The sequence below is a fragment of the Onychostoma macrolepis genome, chromosome 15 (assembly GCF_012432095.1).
Source record: "Onychostoma macrolepis isolate SWU-2019 chromosome 15, ASM1243209v1, whole genome shotgun sequence".
NCBI lineage: Eukaryota > Metazoa > Chordata > Actinopteri > Cypriniformes > Cyprinidae > Onychostoma > Onychostoma macrolepis.
Window position 1 is genome coordinate 6,307,795 of NC_081169.1, and position 14,597 is coordinate 6,322,391.

General features: G+C 35.1%; 1 protein-coding gene and 1 long non-coding RNA gene across 3 annotated transcripts; both read left to right on the plus strand.

Annotated features, from left to right (window-relative positions):
• Window positions 1–465: 465 nt before the first annotated feature.
• LOC131520714 (uncharacterized) lies at window positions 466–3,661 on the plus strand. 2 transcript variants are annotated; one of them, XR_009266115.1, is made up of 4 exons: window positions 466–636; window positions 1,194–1,241; window positions 1,356–2,854; window positions 3,043–3,661. It is a non-coding gene; the product is annotated as an uncharacterized LOC131520714 (long non-coding RNA). The 2 variants fall into 2 exon arrangements; XR_009266114.1 differs by having other exon boundaries at window positions 2,761–2,854.
• Window positions 3,662–8,779: 5,118 nt separating this feature from the next.
• On the plus strand, window positions 8,780–13,981 carry dmac2 (distal membrane arm assembly component 2). The gene is made up of 6 exons (XM_058744878.1): window positions 8,780–9,052; window positions 10,418–10,611; window positions 10,873–10,953; window positions 12,227–12,366; window positions 13,282–13,444; window positions 13,590–13,981. The coding sequence occupies exons 1-6, from the start codon at window positions 9,035–9,037 to the stop codon at window positions 13,786–13,788; spliced, it is 795 nt and encodes a 264-aa protein (XP_058600861.1). The 5' UTR covers window positions 8,780–9,034; the 3' UTR covers window positions 13,789–13,981.
• Window positions 13,982–14,597: the final 616 nt, after the last annotated feature.

Below are 14,597 nucleotides of genomic sequence, written 5' to 3' on the forward strand. Positions count from 1 at the left end.
ATCTAAATATCTTCCTCTTATGTGGCCATGCTACAAACTTTAGTGAGTAAAAAAAACATTGCATTTAACAAATTTAAACTGTAATACATTTTCATTTAATTGTAAATTACATTACATTCAGTTTGCACTTAAGTCTGTTTTTTAAGTATATCATTTCCATTTCCTTTTTTTTCTAAAGTGTACACTCTTAGAAAAGATGTGTTAAAAAATACACATTTTATGTGTAACACTCTAATTTACACATTTTGTGTCAATATTAAATAAAAATGTGTAGAAAAGAATAACCTCTTTTACACATATGTATGTGTAGTTTAAAAATCAACACAACTTCTGAATTTACACACAGCATTTAACACAATATGTGTAGACTTTATGTGTAGTTTTTAAAGATGTCCGTTATTTAAATTAGCTAATGTGAACCAATAGGGGCTAACCTTAAGTCTGTTATGACAGTGACATGCCATTTCGTTTTATTTCTGTATTGTTGTAAGTAAAATATCGCATTTATACCATAATCGCTTAATTATGTTAATCGACTAACCTTCCCATCAAAACTGCTCGTCAAAACCACCTTTTTACTACGGAGGAGACGATTCGCGCCAGTTCGCGCCGGAGACTGCTAGCAAGATTCCTGAGGTAAGATGTACTTGAAATCATATTTTGCTTACATTTATTAACAAAAGCAATGTTTCCTGCTGCTGTTGTTTTAATACTGTTTTAAACGTGCGGTCAGCGAAATTTTATGGGCAAAACCCGGTCATTGTCAATAACATTAGTTAGCTGAAGCACATTAGTCATGTAACTTTACTGTAAGTTAAATCAAGCAGCTTTCTGTTGGTTAGCGCGGCGAAAACGCGTTGAAAACTGATTTCAAATAGACAATCTTTTCTCACTCTCACTCGAAATTCCCGAGAGAGAAGACACCTTTACAAATGGCTGAATTTAGAAAAGTGAAATTTCGCCAAGCAGTGGTAAATATGACCGCACTTTTAGACTCTTTTTTTGTCAATAAAGAAATGGTGCTAGCAATGCTCTTTATTTATTATGTCTAAAGTATTTTAAAAGTTTGCTGAAATGATTAGCAATATGTTATAAGTGCTTTGGAGCCACTGGTGCAGACCAGGTAGCTTACAATCTAAATTTGCTAACATTATATCAAATAAGTGATGTCTAGCATTATGTTTATTACACAGCAAATGAACCAATCAGAAGATGGACCATTTTCTATGTTGACCATTCAGGTAAGCACTGCAATAAAACTCGCACTAAATCATTCATTCATACCAAATCAAGCATTCTTTAGTTTATAATCTTTAGTTTATATTTTAGCATTATTTTGATCTTTCATTTGGCAGAAGACTCTCTGCCATTGCAGTCCCACATGATCAGGAAGGTACTAGAGCCCTGCATGGGCCTCAAATTTAGGCCCTAGCCCGGCCCTGGCCCGAGATACTCAGGCCCTAGCCCGGCCCGTGTCCGACAGCTTATCAGAATTTCCGACCCGAGCCCGTCTTTTTTTTTTCACTTCTCCCAAAACGGCTCATGTTTCAGCTATTAAAATAGTTCAGTTTTGTATGTAATGGCATTTATTTATTTATTTATTTTTATTAAGTTAATTTTGAAAAACGTTTGGAGCATTTTTTGTTCGTTAAACAAGTTATTTCTTTCTTAAAATAACGACCAAGCAGCCAGCGGCAGACCGGCAGGCTGATCATAGCATGTTTGATCAATTTAGCCATCTCAAATCATCACGACTTGCCTAAAATAAAATCTATAGATATAATAAAACAGTTCAAGCATATAAAATGTTTAAACGTTAAACCTAGATAAATGTGCGCTGCATCCAGTAGTTTGTGCGGAGAACGGAAGCTAAAGCGCAGGACATGGAGGCGCCAGCGCAATCAATTGCATTTTTGTTTTCAATGGAAACAACTTAAAATAGGCTGTAATTTTTGCTCATAAAGGTAATACATCATTCGGAACTGTAAAGGGTCTACTTCTATTTGTGTGCACTCACAATATCAACAAAACGTTGTGCTTTTAAGAAAACGATAAGCTTTCTGCCGTCTCGTCTTGAACAGGAGCGCTTCACAAAAATGAACCGAAAGTCAGCGAATACATGCCTCACAGACATGATAAATATATATATAGAAAGCTTTAAATTACTACTTAACGAAATAAATCTAATTGAAAATAAAAACTCATTCATTATTAATCCGTGAAGATGCACTTCTCTCTAAAGGCGCGTCTAATGAGGAGATGAATCCACACTGATGCAACACTGACACTAACACTGACATTTGAACTCAGAACAGCTGCGCTGACGGCGCGATCGCTGCTGCAGGACACTAAACACCGTCGAGCCGCTCTTTACAGTTGCGGCACGATCTCGTGTTGTTTCCACCAGCGCGGCATTTTTTTTTCATCACTAATTGATAATAATAATAATTCCTTACATTTATATAGCGCTTTTCTAAGCACTTTGCTTAGACATTGATGGATGTCTAAAATATAAAAATAAGGAGAAAACTAAAACAGGCCCGAGGCCCGGCCCTAGTCTGAACTATGACGTGAAAATTGGCCTGAAGCCCGGCCCTAGGGCAGTAAAAAAAGTCGGGGCCCGTCAGGCCCGGGCCGAAATGCAGGGCTCTAGACGGTACCTAACATCAGCGCACAGGTGGGTTAACTACTGTAGGAAGGAGAAAGATCATCACATAGTGATTGCTTGCATGTGTCTTAGTGTGTTTTTGTCTCAAACAGCTACCCCTTCACTGCAGACAAGCTGAAGGCTAAATCCTCAATTGGAGTCTTTCTCTCTATGGATCTCAGCATTTTTGGACAGAATTTAGAATATGTAAGTATTAAAATTAAATCTGACATAATTTAGTTTACAGTTCAGCTGAAATGTTTGTATATGTTATTGACAAGCTGTTACTTACAAATATATATATTCTTACCTTAGAGTAAAAAAGGTTTAAAAATGTAGGTTAAATATAAATTGACACTAATGGAATTTTCTCCCCTCTCTCTGTCTTAATATAGTGTTGGAACCAGGGATCTCTACTGAAGGACTGAGTACATTTGTGTTTGTGGACATGCAGACAGACCAGGGAACATTCTGATGTTGGCAAAGTTCTGAGCAGGATCCAGTCTTCAGAGAAGTTCATTTATTCCCAAAGGTGGACAAAAACATTGTGTTGGCTTTTAAAAGGCTATTTTGATAATGACTTTTACTCCTATGCTGTGGAAAAGATGGAGGAGTACAGACATTGCTAATAAGAAATATTTTTTGAGCATCTTTCAAAATACTTTTGGCCACCAGTGTACATCAATCCAGCAAAGTTTGGAAAAAAGTGAAATGACTATGAAAGTGGGGTTATGTGTCATGTAACCTAATGAGATGAAAATAACTTTCTTGTCCTGTGTTGGACATTTCCTTTTTGACTGCTTAAAATTGTATGTATATATATATATTCTGCAGTTCTATGTAATTTTTGATATTTCATCATAATAAATATTTTGACAACAAGCTAAACAACGTTGTCCCAGAACTCACCCATGAATGTGTTAAAATTGAACACAGGTTGTGTCATTTTTAACACATCTTTTCTAAGAGTGTAGGCCTACTTGTTCACAAGGGTATACACTGATTAATTGTAATTGGGAGCATTTTAAATGTAGTATTAATTATTCATTTTGCTTTTTTTTTTAGTTAATTGCTTTAGTAGCATTTCCATATAATATTTGTTACCAGGTAAACCAAATAAATTTGTTCCATTTACTGAAATTCTATTTAAAGCATCAACTTTTCATTGTGCACTTACCAGCTTAAGTCATTAAAAATTTTAGCAGATATGTTTCAGTGTACAGGTTCCTGAAATGAACCCAATTTAACTTTGAACACAATATATATCTTGCCATTATAAAATACTTTAAAAGAAGAGTATGTAAGAGAAGATGTATGACATTGACTGTATTTAACTCAGACAGTCATGACCATATGTTGACCATCAGCTGTTATCCTTCCCCACTGAAGTCATTCTCTCTGGAAGACCAGCAACAGTTGAGACAAGGACAACCTGTCCTGTGTGAACATAGCCTAGGAGCTTTTCTGTTCACCTGTCACATCATTCATACTTACTTGAAAATCTAACCAATGAGCAATGACACCAATTGAAGCTAAAGTGAACATGACTTTCTTTAGTTTTAATAGATATTTCAAAAGAGAACAGTGGTATAAAGTCAAAAACACTGCTATTTACCTAAGCATCTGGACTTAGCTTATTATAAAATGCAGGAAAAATCCCTTTTTAACACTGAAAAAGGAATCCATAGTCAGGTACCAGAACACCACCTAGAAACTACCAAGAAAGTCAGAGCAACCACCCTAGAAACCACATATGTGACCTTGGACCACAAAACCAGATTTAAATAAATAAGCTTTCCATTGATGTATGGTTTGTTAGGATCGGACAATATCTGGCTGAGAGACAACTTTTTGAAAATCTGGAATCTGAGGGTGCAAAAAAAAAAAAAATCAAAATATTGAGAAAATCGCCTTTAAAGTTGTCCAAATGAAGTTCTTAGCAATGCATATTACTAATCATAAATTAAGTTATTAAATATTTTTGGTAGGACATTTACAAAATATATTCATGGAACATGATCTTTCCAGATTGTTAATATCCTAATGATTTTTGTCATAAAAGAAAAATCAATCATTTTGAGCCATAATGTATTTATGGCTATTGCTACAAATATACCTGTGCTACTTATGACTGGTTTTGTGCTCCAGGGTCACATATCAGTGGGCTGGCAACCTCCATCAACCACTTAGAATTGTAGCAGTGAGATTTGCACAGAAAAAAAGCTCTACTCACACTCACATTTACAAAATGTAAACCTAGTTTTACCATAACTTGATGTTGTCAACCAACATGTGCTCTTCATACTAATGAAAATCGAGTTCAAGCTTATTTAGATTTCACTACTCACAGAAATAGTGGGACAAAAACCATGTAATCTAACATCACCTATATTGGACAGAAAGAGTAATTACATAGTTAAATTAACATTCATCCATAAAGCCAAACTTATAATTACAGATGGTTTCAACTTCAACTGTTGTTATGATTATCATCTTATTGCTCTGTTGAAAAATTCCAGAGTTATCTATGTACAGATTTATTGTTGACCTATGTAGTGTCAAACTCAACATTTGCCTTTAGAGAAAGTGCATGAAAACTTTCCATGACGACAGACATCAGACTCTGACATTTATTGCTGTTCATTTAAAGTTTGCAGCAATGTATCCTGACTGCCCTCATAATTAGGCCACAAGATACTTTTTTCATTCACAGTGTTTACAGTAGACTCATCACGTGGACACATGGAAGGTAAGGAGTGCAATTTTTTAAAGAATATTTTCTCCTATCCCAGTTTAAGTAAACTATTTATAGCTTGACCTCCTGAAGAGCATAAACACCGTGGCCCTGGTTCTTTCCAAACATTGCTCTGTTTGTTTAAGCACTCTGACATGTCAACTTCTGGCACGTTGAAACGTTTCTAACTTGACTACATCGTTCAATAGTTTGACATTAGTTTAGTTGTTTTTATAATAGGACAGTATTTCTAGGAACATTCTACTTTTTGTTTCAACAGTTAGTGATGTAGTGCCATACACTACATTAAAACAGTTTAACCACCAAATGTATTCACCAGAAAACTCATAGTGCAACAGATTATGTGGTTATTTGGATATTTGTACTAAAGGAAAAGAGCTAAGATTTACACATTTTACACAAGGCTGGCAACACAGTAACCAGAAACTGAATGTTATCATAATTCAAAGTATTGTCAAGGTATAATGAATTCTATTGTATGGAAATATGAAGCATGTGTGCATATTTATTTATTTAGTGCATATTATTATTTGGATAATCCTGGGTTGGAAATAGTTTGAGGGCAAACATCTGCAGTTATACTGTAAAAAAACAAAAAAAATGTAAATTAGAATAAATCACTGGCATATCACACAGCGATCTAAAATTTTGCATGCATATTCAAATGTATGCATAAATTAATAATGACCCTGAATAATCATATGTAGATTTTATATAAATACTGCATTGTTGGATGGATTTCAAGCCAAAAGCATTTATTGGAAATACATTTTTAATTAAAAAGAAGGTATTATGCATAAATGTACTGCAGGCAAAAGTAGTTGTTTGCTCTCTGACAGCACTATAAAAATCAAATTACATATGATAAAAAATAAGATAATAACCATACTATGTCATGATTTTTTTTATATTTAGTCTGCATGTACAGTAACATTAGTGTAGATATTTTTGTTACTGTTTATTGGTTTGTTAGTCTTTTACATGTTTGTTTTGAGAAAGTTTGCGCTGTTTAATGTAATAATATTCACTCATCAATTTAGTGAGCTCAGGGAGTGGGCGATTAAATTAAAACGAATGATTTGTGGCAGTTTTCTTACTTGACTCTTTATGTGAGTTGTGAGTGGTTCAATGTACAGTTTTTCATCTGTCATGTAGCTTTCTGATCCTTGAATGATGAGCTATATTATAAATTTATAATATAGCTGATCATTCAAGGATGAGACAGCAGAGCTTCATGTCACATGTCACTGACCTGACATCTTACAGGTGAAGTGAATAATACTGTTTATATCGTTGCAATGCCACCTGTCAAGGGGTGGGATTTATTAGGCAGCAAGTTAATAGTCAGTTCTTGAGCATCTATGGGATATGCTGGACCAACAAATCCGATCCACGGAGGGCCCACCTCACAACTTGCCAGACTTCCCTGTTGAAAAAACCAGCAGAGTTGGTTTAAGATGGTCCTTAGCTGGTCATGTGCTGGTCCTAAGCAACTAGCTCCTGCTCAGGACCAGCTTAGGACCAGCTCATGACCAGCAGCCATGCTTCAAAACATATCTAACCAGCATGCTGTTTTTGTCAACAGGGTTAAAGGATCAGCTGCTAATTTCACGGTGCCAGAAACCACAGCACACCTTCAGGGGTCTAGTGGAGTCCATGCCTCGATGCATCAGAGCTGTTTTGGAAGCACAAGGGGACCTACACAATATTAGGCAGGAGGTTTTAATGTTGTGGCTGATAGGGCATCGGTTCCTAATTTCGGTCTCTCTTATCAGACACACTGTCTGCATACGAAAGCTTAAAATGCTGACTTCGGAGGATACATTTCCAGGTAAAAAGGTACCACGACTTGTCCGAATCCAATGATAGCTTCGCTTCCTGTCTTCTGAGATGCCTTCAACTGATTGATTTTTGAAAGCAGCATAGATTTATTCTTTTCGGTCTTTGATTATCCCTCAATCCTGTGCATTCAATTCTGTGACAGTTGAGCTAAAAAATAAAAATGTTGTCCGAAAGTTGAGGTTAATTTGTGTGTAAATGTAGGTTTTTGACCAACTTTTTCCACTTTTGATGTCATTTCCAGCAGAAAGTATTGAAGTAATTAAATATCCACTTAGTTATCACCAAGGCTCTCTCTATTTTGCTGTAGCTCGTTAAGCTGTCATGCTGCCTATCATGCCGAAGTACCTTTAGTGCACAAAACCTGCCTGCAAAGTCATTGTCTGATAAGGCATCAAGTCAGCTGCCTAAGCTTTCAGACGCAGCCACTCAGTTCAGATCATGGACTACTCTTTTAACGAGCTGATTATCTGAATCAATCTGATCTTATCAGAGGCATACAAAATGTGCAGAGCTGTGGGGTGTCAGGAACGGAACTGAGAAGCAATTGTGTAAAATTATAGCATTTTTAATAAATCAACTTTTAGAAGTTCTAATAAATAAGACATTTTGTTTATATTTTTTTTCTTGTTGATTTAAAGAAATTAAAGACCCACTTTATGTTATCAATCTTACTATTTGTATGTTGTATCTACATATATTTGAAAAGACCTGCATGCAAATACATTTGTAATAATTACATCTATAATTACACTGTTAAACTCACCTTTAAACATGTACATGTAGTCTAACCATGCATGTAAACCTAACCATAAAACAAAACCTATCCCAACACAACATGAGTACATTTAAGTAGTACTTCTTTTTCCGAGAGGACATTAAATTTAAAATTAAACATTTATATAATGTTACATAAAGTATGATTACTTCCATTTCAAATAAAAGCTGTTCTTCACCACTTACATAAGTTTTATTATGCATTCTAGCAACTGGTTGACTACATTTATATTAATTTAGCTAATGCTTTTCTCCAAAAAATACTTTAAAATGAAAAGATTACCCAAAAATAAAAATTGCTCCCTCAGGCCAGCATTCCTTGACTTTTGCAGAAGAAACTGGTGTTTATTGCATGTACTGGCCAGCAATCATCTGTCCAGTCACTGGGGCTGAGTTTCTGGAACACAGCTTAGTTGCAGCAGAAGGTGAAGAGCATTTGACAAAAGTAGGTAAAGCAAGGTTAAAAATACTGTGACACAATACTGTTTATATCACGCTTATTCAGTTATGTTTTAGTTTGTTTTCACATGTTTTCCTTTGTATTTTACAATACAATACAATGTTTGTTTCTATAGTACAATTTAAAACGTGCATGCACACACCTTTTACAAAACAATTTATGATTTTTTGAAGGTTTTTTAAATTTTTTATTATTACATGCAACAAATCATCAAAAAATTATTAAATGTGAAGTGCCAGTATAAAATGTGTTCAATTTGTAGGACTAGTACGAGACATTTAACAACTATTAATGGATTCGCTGAGATCGCCCCCTAACGGCGAATTATTAACATTTCGAAACGTACGAAGTCATGACCTCGGTTACTGAAATTAGATAAATGCTCCGAACCGTTGATCTAAACAGTACATATCTACTGTATGTAACACCTATATTTATCGAGTGCTCTTATTTGATACCATAACGCATCCCAAAACGAGTGTACAAGCGATGTTCGCTCATAGCGTTTAGAGCTCTGGTTTGTCCCTTCACAGCCGCCATCGAAGAAAAAACAAACATGGCAGCCTCCTTGTTGGTGAGTTTAACTGTTCTCCTGCTTAAGTAAATATAGTTTATTGATTAAATAGTAGCAGGTTTCTTGTTTCCTGCACAGTAAACGCCAGAGTTTTACATTTCAATTCGTTCATTATATAGTCGAGCATTAAAGTTACTTGTGTATAGCTCTTCGCTAGCTAAAGAGTAGCAGTATGCACCATGTCATTGCCATGTTTTTAGATGTGTACCAGGGTAATGTCATGGGTTTTTGGACCTGGTACCATGGTATTATCAAGTACTTTAGAATATCATGAAAATACGCCGTTCATTGAATTCAGAATGTTAATTCCTGAACTTTAATCGATTTTAAAGTGAGATAGCAAAAAGAATACAGAAATAAAAATTTAATTTAATAAGGTAAAATGAAAATGGAGTGATTTAAAAACAGAAAAAAAAAAAAATTCCAAGTCGCATATTTATTAGAATTTTTTAATTTGCATTATTAAATAGCCATACACATATGAAATAAAACATATTATTTTATGTTATTAATATGCATTGTTTGAAATGTCACCCATAGAAATGAACTAAATTTATATTCTAGCTCATGAATTGAAAGGGAGGTAATTGTTAAAAAAAAAAAACTTATAAATGTCATGGAACATGAATATGGCAGTCATTCCTTACCAAAATAATGTGAATAACACCTGTGAAATGGTCAATTTAATATTAAAGTGTTTTACCACCATTTAATACAGCTTCCAACCTTTTTAGAATAGATTCATATATATCAGAACATCTAACAGTTGCTTCAAATATGTATGTAGGAGAGAATCGGCCTCACTTTTTCTTCAAAACGTTCGGTTTTCGCCCATTATTCTTTTTTGCTTTATGATGTCTTGCTATGCTTTGTGAAGACAGTCTGTTGTTTTTAAAACACCAAACAATTGGGCTGTTAAGGTTACAGATGCTCCTGCTAAATATGCTTCCATGATTTGCCCTTTTTGGAAAACTGACAAGGCACCTTTTTCACCCATGGCCTGAACACAACGTATAATAGACTCATATACAACATAGAGATTATAGACAATGAAATACATTGTTTTTTTACTGTAGCCTATACAAATGATATTTACCCCACATTATTTTGTCCAGCTCCTGTATGTACCATGATAATACCATCTGTGTGCCAGCATACAGCCTTCTGTATTCACACTACAGTTTCACTTACTATATTATATTTCTAAATGTCATCTTGAATATTGTTGTTGATATAGCTGGATATGCATTTTCACTTGTATGTCCTTAAGGGACCAGAAATTGTTTATCTTTTTAGTAGCAGCATGTTGTAAATGATCTTTATGGCTTTATGGATCTTATGTTTTCCAACTGTCTCTTTCGAAAGTCTCAAGCCATGAAAAGATGTTCGGCTCACACCTGTGCCGCTGTTGCTGTAAGGAGGGCTTTGAGTTCAGGTGCTGCCACTCCGTCTGTCTTCACCAGGTTCTTATTAAAACTCAGTCACTACTTCTATGATGTGGAGAACATTTTGGATTGGAACAACTGGTTGAGGTCACAAGCGGTCGTACGCAAAAATAGGTAAGTGTCAGTGCATGTGTTGATTTTTGTCATATTGCTGTATAGAATGTTCCACTGTAAAAATATACTATAATATAGTAAGACTATAAGTGGCTCTGCTAACTGACAACTAATGCATTGAGATTGCCTATGACGAGAAACTGTTTTTGTGTCTGGATGTTGTGGTGTCCTGTGCTCTGTATAGTGTCTCTATAATTAAATAATGTAATTTTTATTTATTTTTTACTGAAATGTTGATGTTGAGTTCTTTTTTTTATATAGGTTATTTGGTTATGCACAGAAGAATTTTGGGAATAATGTAGCAGCAGCCTATTATATTCTGACTCTCAGAGGGAGCTTCAGGTAAGGGTCAATGATGTGATGCCCATTTTTATATCCTACTGATTTATTTATGCATGTTAATTTATTTACAAAAAAAAAATCATACATGAATTCATTGAATGCACCTTTTATGCTGAGCCTGTTTTTAAATTCTGAATTAAACTGAATTTAGGTCAGTGATACATAATGCCCTGATGTCATAATGAAGAAAAAAAAGAATAAAATTCTACAAAAGAAAAGAGCAGGAAATAATAATATTTAAGAGTCAATGAATCCTTAACATTTTTATTTTTGCTTCTGGCATTTTTATTTTACAGAACCATATGAACCCCTACCCCTGTATCGCTGACACATTTATATGTCATTGATCCTAAAATGTGACCCTGGACCACAAAACCAGTCTTAAGTGTCAATTTTTTCAAATAAATAAACTTTCCATTGATGTATGGTTTGTTAGGATCGGACAATATTTGGCCGAGATACAACTATTTGAAAATCTGGAATCTGAGGGTGCAAAAAAATCTGAATATTGAGAAAATTGCCTTTAAAGTTGTCCAAATGAAGTTCTTAGCAATGCATATTACTAATCAAAAATGAAGTTTTGATACATTTATGGTAAGACATTTACAAAATATCTTCATGGAACATGATCTTTACTTAATATCCTAATGATTTTTGGCATAAAAGAAAAATGGATAATTTTGACCCATACAATGTATTTTTGGCTATTGCTACAAATATACCCCAGCGACTTATGACTGGTTTTGTGGTCCAGGGTCACAAATGTTTATGGACTGATTCAGCTTCTTACCACCTACTGGATTTCTTAGACACTGTTAAATGTGACCCTGGACCACAAAACCAGTCTTTAGTCGCTGGGGTATATTTGTAGCAATAGCCAAAAATACACTGTATGGGTCAAAATTATCCATTTTTCTTTTATGCCAAAAATCATTAGTATAAGTAAAGATCATGTTCCATGAAGATATTTTGTGAATTGCTTAACGTAAATGTATCAAAACTTAATTTTTGATTAGTAATTGGCATTGCTAAGAACTTTATTTAGACAACTTTAAAGGTGATTTTCTCAATATTTTGATTTTCTTGCACCCTCAGATTCCAGATTTTCAAATAGTTGTATCTCGGCCAAATATTGTCAGATCCTAACAAACCATATTATTTATGCAGCTTTCATGTGATGCACAAATCTCAATTTCTAAAAATTGACACTTAAGACTGATTTTGTCTTCCAGGGTCACAAATTGCCTCCATTGCATAATGCTTGTGTCTCTAGATTTGCAGGCCAGTCCGAATGGTTTCGTCCAGACTCTAGAGGAAGATTCAGCTATGACTTCATGAACACACCTGATGCACAAATTGAAGAAGTGGATCTGAGTGGCACCCTAATAAACCATAATGGACTTGAAAACCTTGGTAATCTACTGTTGTTGTATTTAAATATACATTTGTTGCATGAACTACCATGCGTCTCCAGATGACTAGGCCTTTGACCGGTCAGGTCCTTATTTGTATTTGCCGCCAAGCTAAATTATGTTCTTGTCACCATCTCGTCTGTCACAACTCATTTTGTGAGTTCCAAATCAAACCCATGCAAAATCATGTTTTTTCAGTGCCCCTTCTGTAGATTTAGTTTTCTAAAAATCAGAGTTCTGAGTAATGTTCTGAGATATTATGATATCCTTGGCCTCTCCTATAAGCATTACTTATTTGCTTTGAAAGCATCTCATAATTTCATTGCAGTTTTGATGAACAGTATAGATATAGACTGAAATATGCCACACATGTCCTGAAAAGTGAAGTCAAACATTCCAAGCAGCCCGTGGTGGCTTTAAATATGGCAAAAACCCCTCTTTCTCCATGTAAACGAATGGGATGTGAGCCAAAATAAAAAAAATGACACCAAGTAATTTTTTTCTTAAGATTTATTTATTTTTCATTTTTGGTAGTTATCTTCCTTATCGCTGCTGTATGTTAAATTTTCTAGTAAGTTTGTTTAATTTGATGCTATAAAAACTGTGTGGCATCATGGTTCCATGAGGGAGAATGGGCAGGACCTTGATTGATCATAAGTGTTACCTTATGATCAATAATGCTCAGACTCTGGGTCCAATTATATAATTAGTGCAAGATTACAGAGGCTATTTCGAGGACATTTTGGCTTCATCTTTCTACGTTCTCATCTTTTTTTGCAGTCTATCCATAGACCATTAGCATTCCCTGAATCTAACAGGAAACAAAACCTATGATAAATAATTATTCTCATAGCTGCCACCAAAACATGTTGCTGAGGTGCAATTTGGCTCACACAAACAAATTGTCTCTTCTCAGTGAAACAGAATAAACTTCAGACTCTTTCTCTGCGAGGATGTCCTGAAGTGGATGACTGGTTCCTTGCATGTCTACATGTCTTTGGAGAAAGTCTGGTGGAGTTAGACCTGTCCCACTGCACTCGTATCACTGTGGGAGGCCTCGCTGCATTACAGAACCTCAGGTCTTTACTTGTGTCCTATATATGCATTATCTGGACAAACTTGATTTTTGTTTTCAGGGTGACAAATAACCAAAACATACATCGTATATTTTTGAAAATCTCACATTCTGTGTTATTTTTTTTCGCCTCCATCTTAAACCCTCAGAAAGCTAGAGCGGCTGCACATTTCCGGACTTCCACGGCTGCAGAATCCAGGCCTGGTACGGATTCTATTGGAGGAAATGCTGCCGCACTGCCAGGTCACTGGAGTTGAATACGAGCAGGGCCTGATCCAGCCAGACAGCCCAGAGCAAACAGAGGACCATCACGAAGCTTCCACACACACTGGACTTAGACAACTATAAACTATGGGGCTGCTGACAGTGGAGATTCTATATTATTGTTCATTACAGTGCCCAAATATGTTATTTTAATAAAGTGCTGTGCTCATGTATAGGCTATGTTTCTGTTTTTACTGTGTAAAATACATTGTATTTGATCATTGTTTTGAGACAGACACAATAAATATTTATGTTTAAAATGCAAGTTAAGAAGGTGTTCTTAAATTTGATTTATTAAACATAAACTATACTATGCTACCATTTAAAAAAAAGAAAAAGGGGGACAGGTGTCAAATCTGATTAGTCAGATAGAGTAAATCCTGTAATCCTTTTTATGGAGGTGTGAGAATATTGGCTCAGTGTTAGAAGGACTGAGGAACATACACAGGAAAGGTGGATGAAGAAACCGGTAATGTTTTTCCATTATACAAATATATAAGCAATTTACTTTCGTTCAGAATATTAGTCTTAAAACCTGACGTTACTTTTTCTTACACTGTTGCATTAACATTGCCTTGAAAGACGTTTTGTACAAAGTTTCCACCCGGAAGATTTGAGCTACAAAATGCAGAGAAATATTACGTCGTAGAAATAATACAGAAGTGTGCCTAATAATGGCAATTTTAAGGAAATCCAAACTGGGCGGGCATTAGAGGCCCGGAAGGTGTCTCTAATTGGTCAGGTATGATAAATAAACTTCCTGTTTTTTTGCATATAGTTAATTTTTGCTATTTTAACAGTGTCATTCAGGTGTAAAATATTTAAGACTGCCACAGCACTGACCGCACTGCATTATCATGCGATATTTGTTACTTTTCTCATCGCTGTCAGCA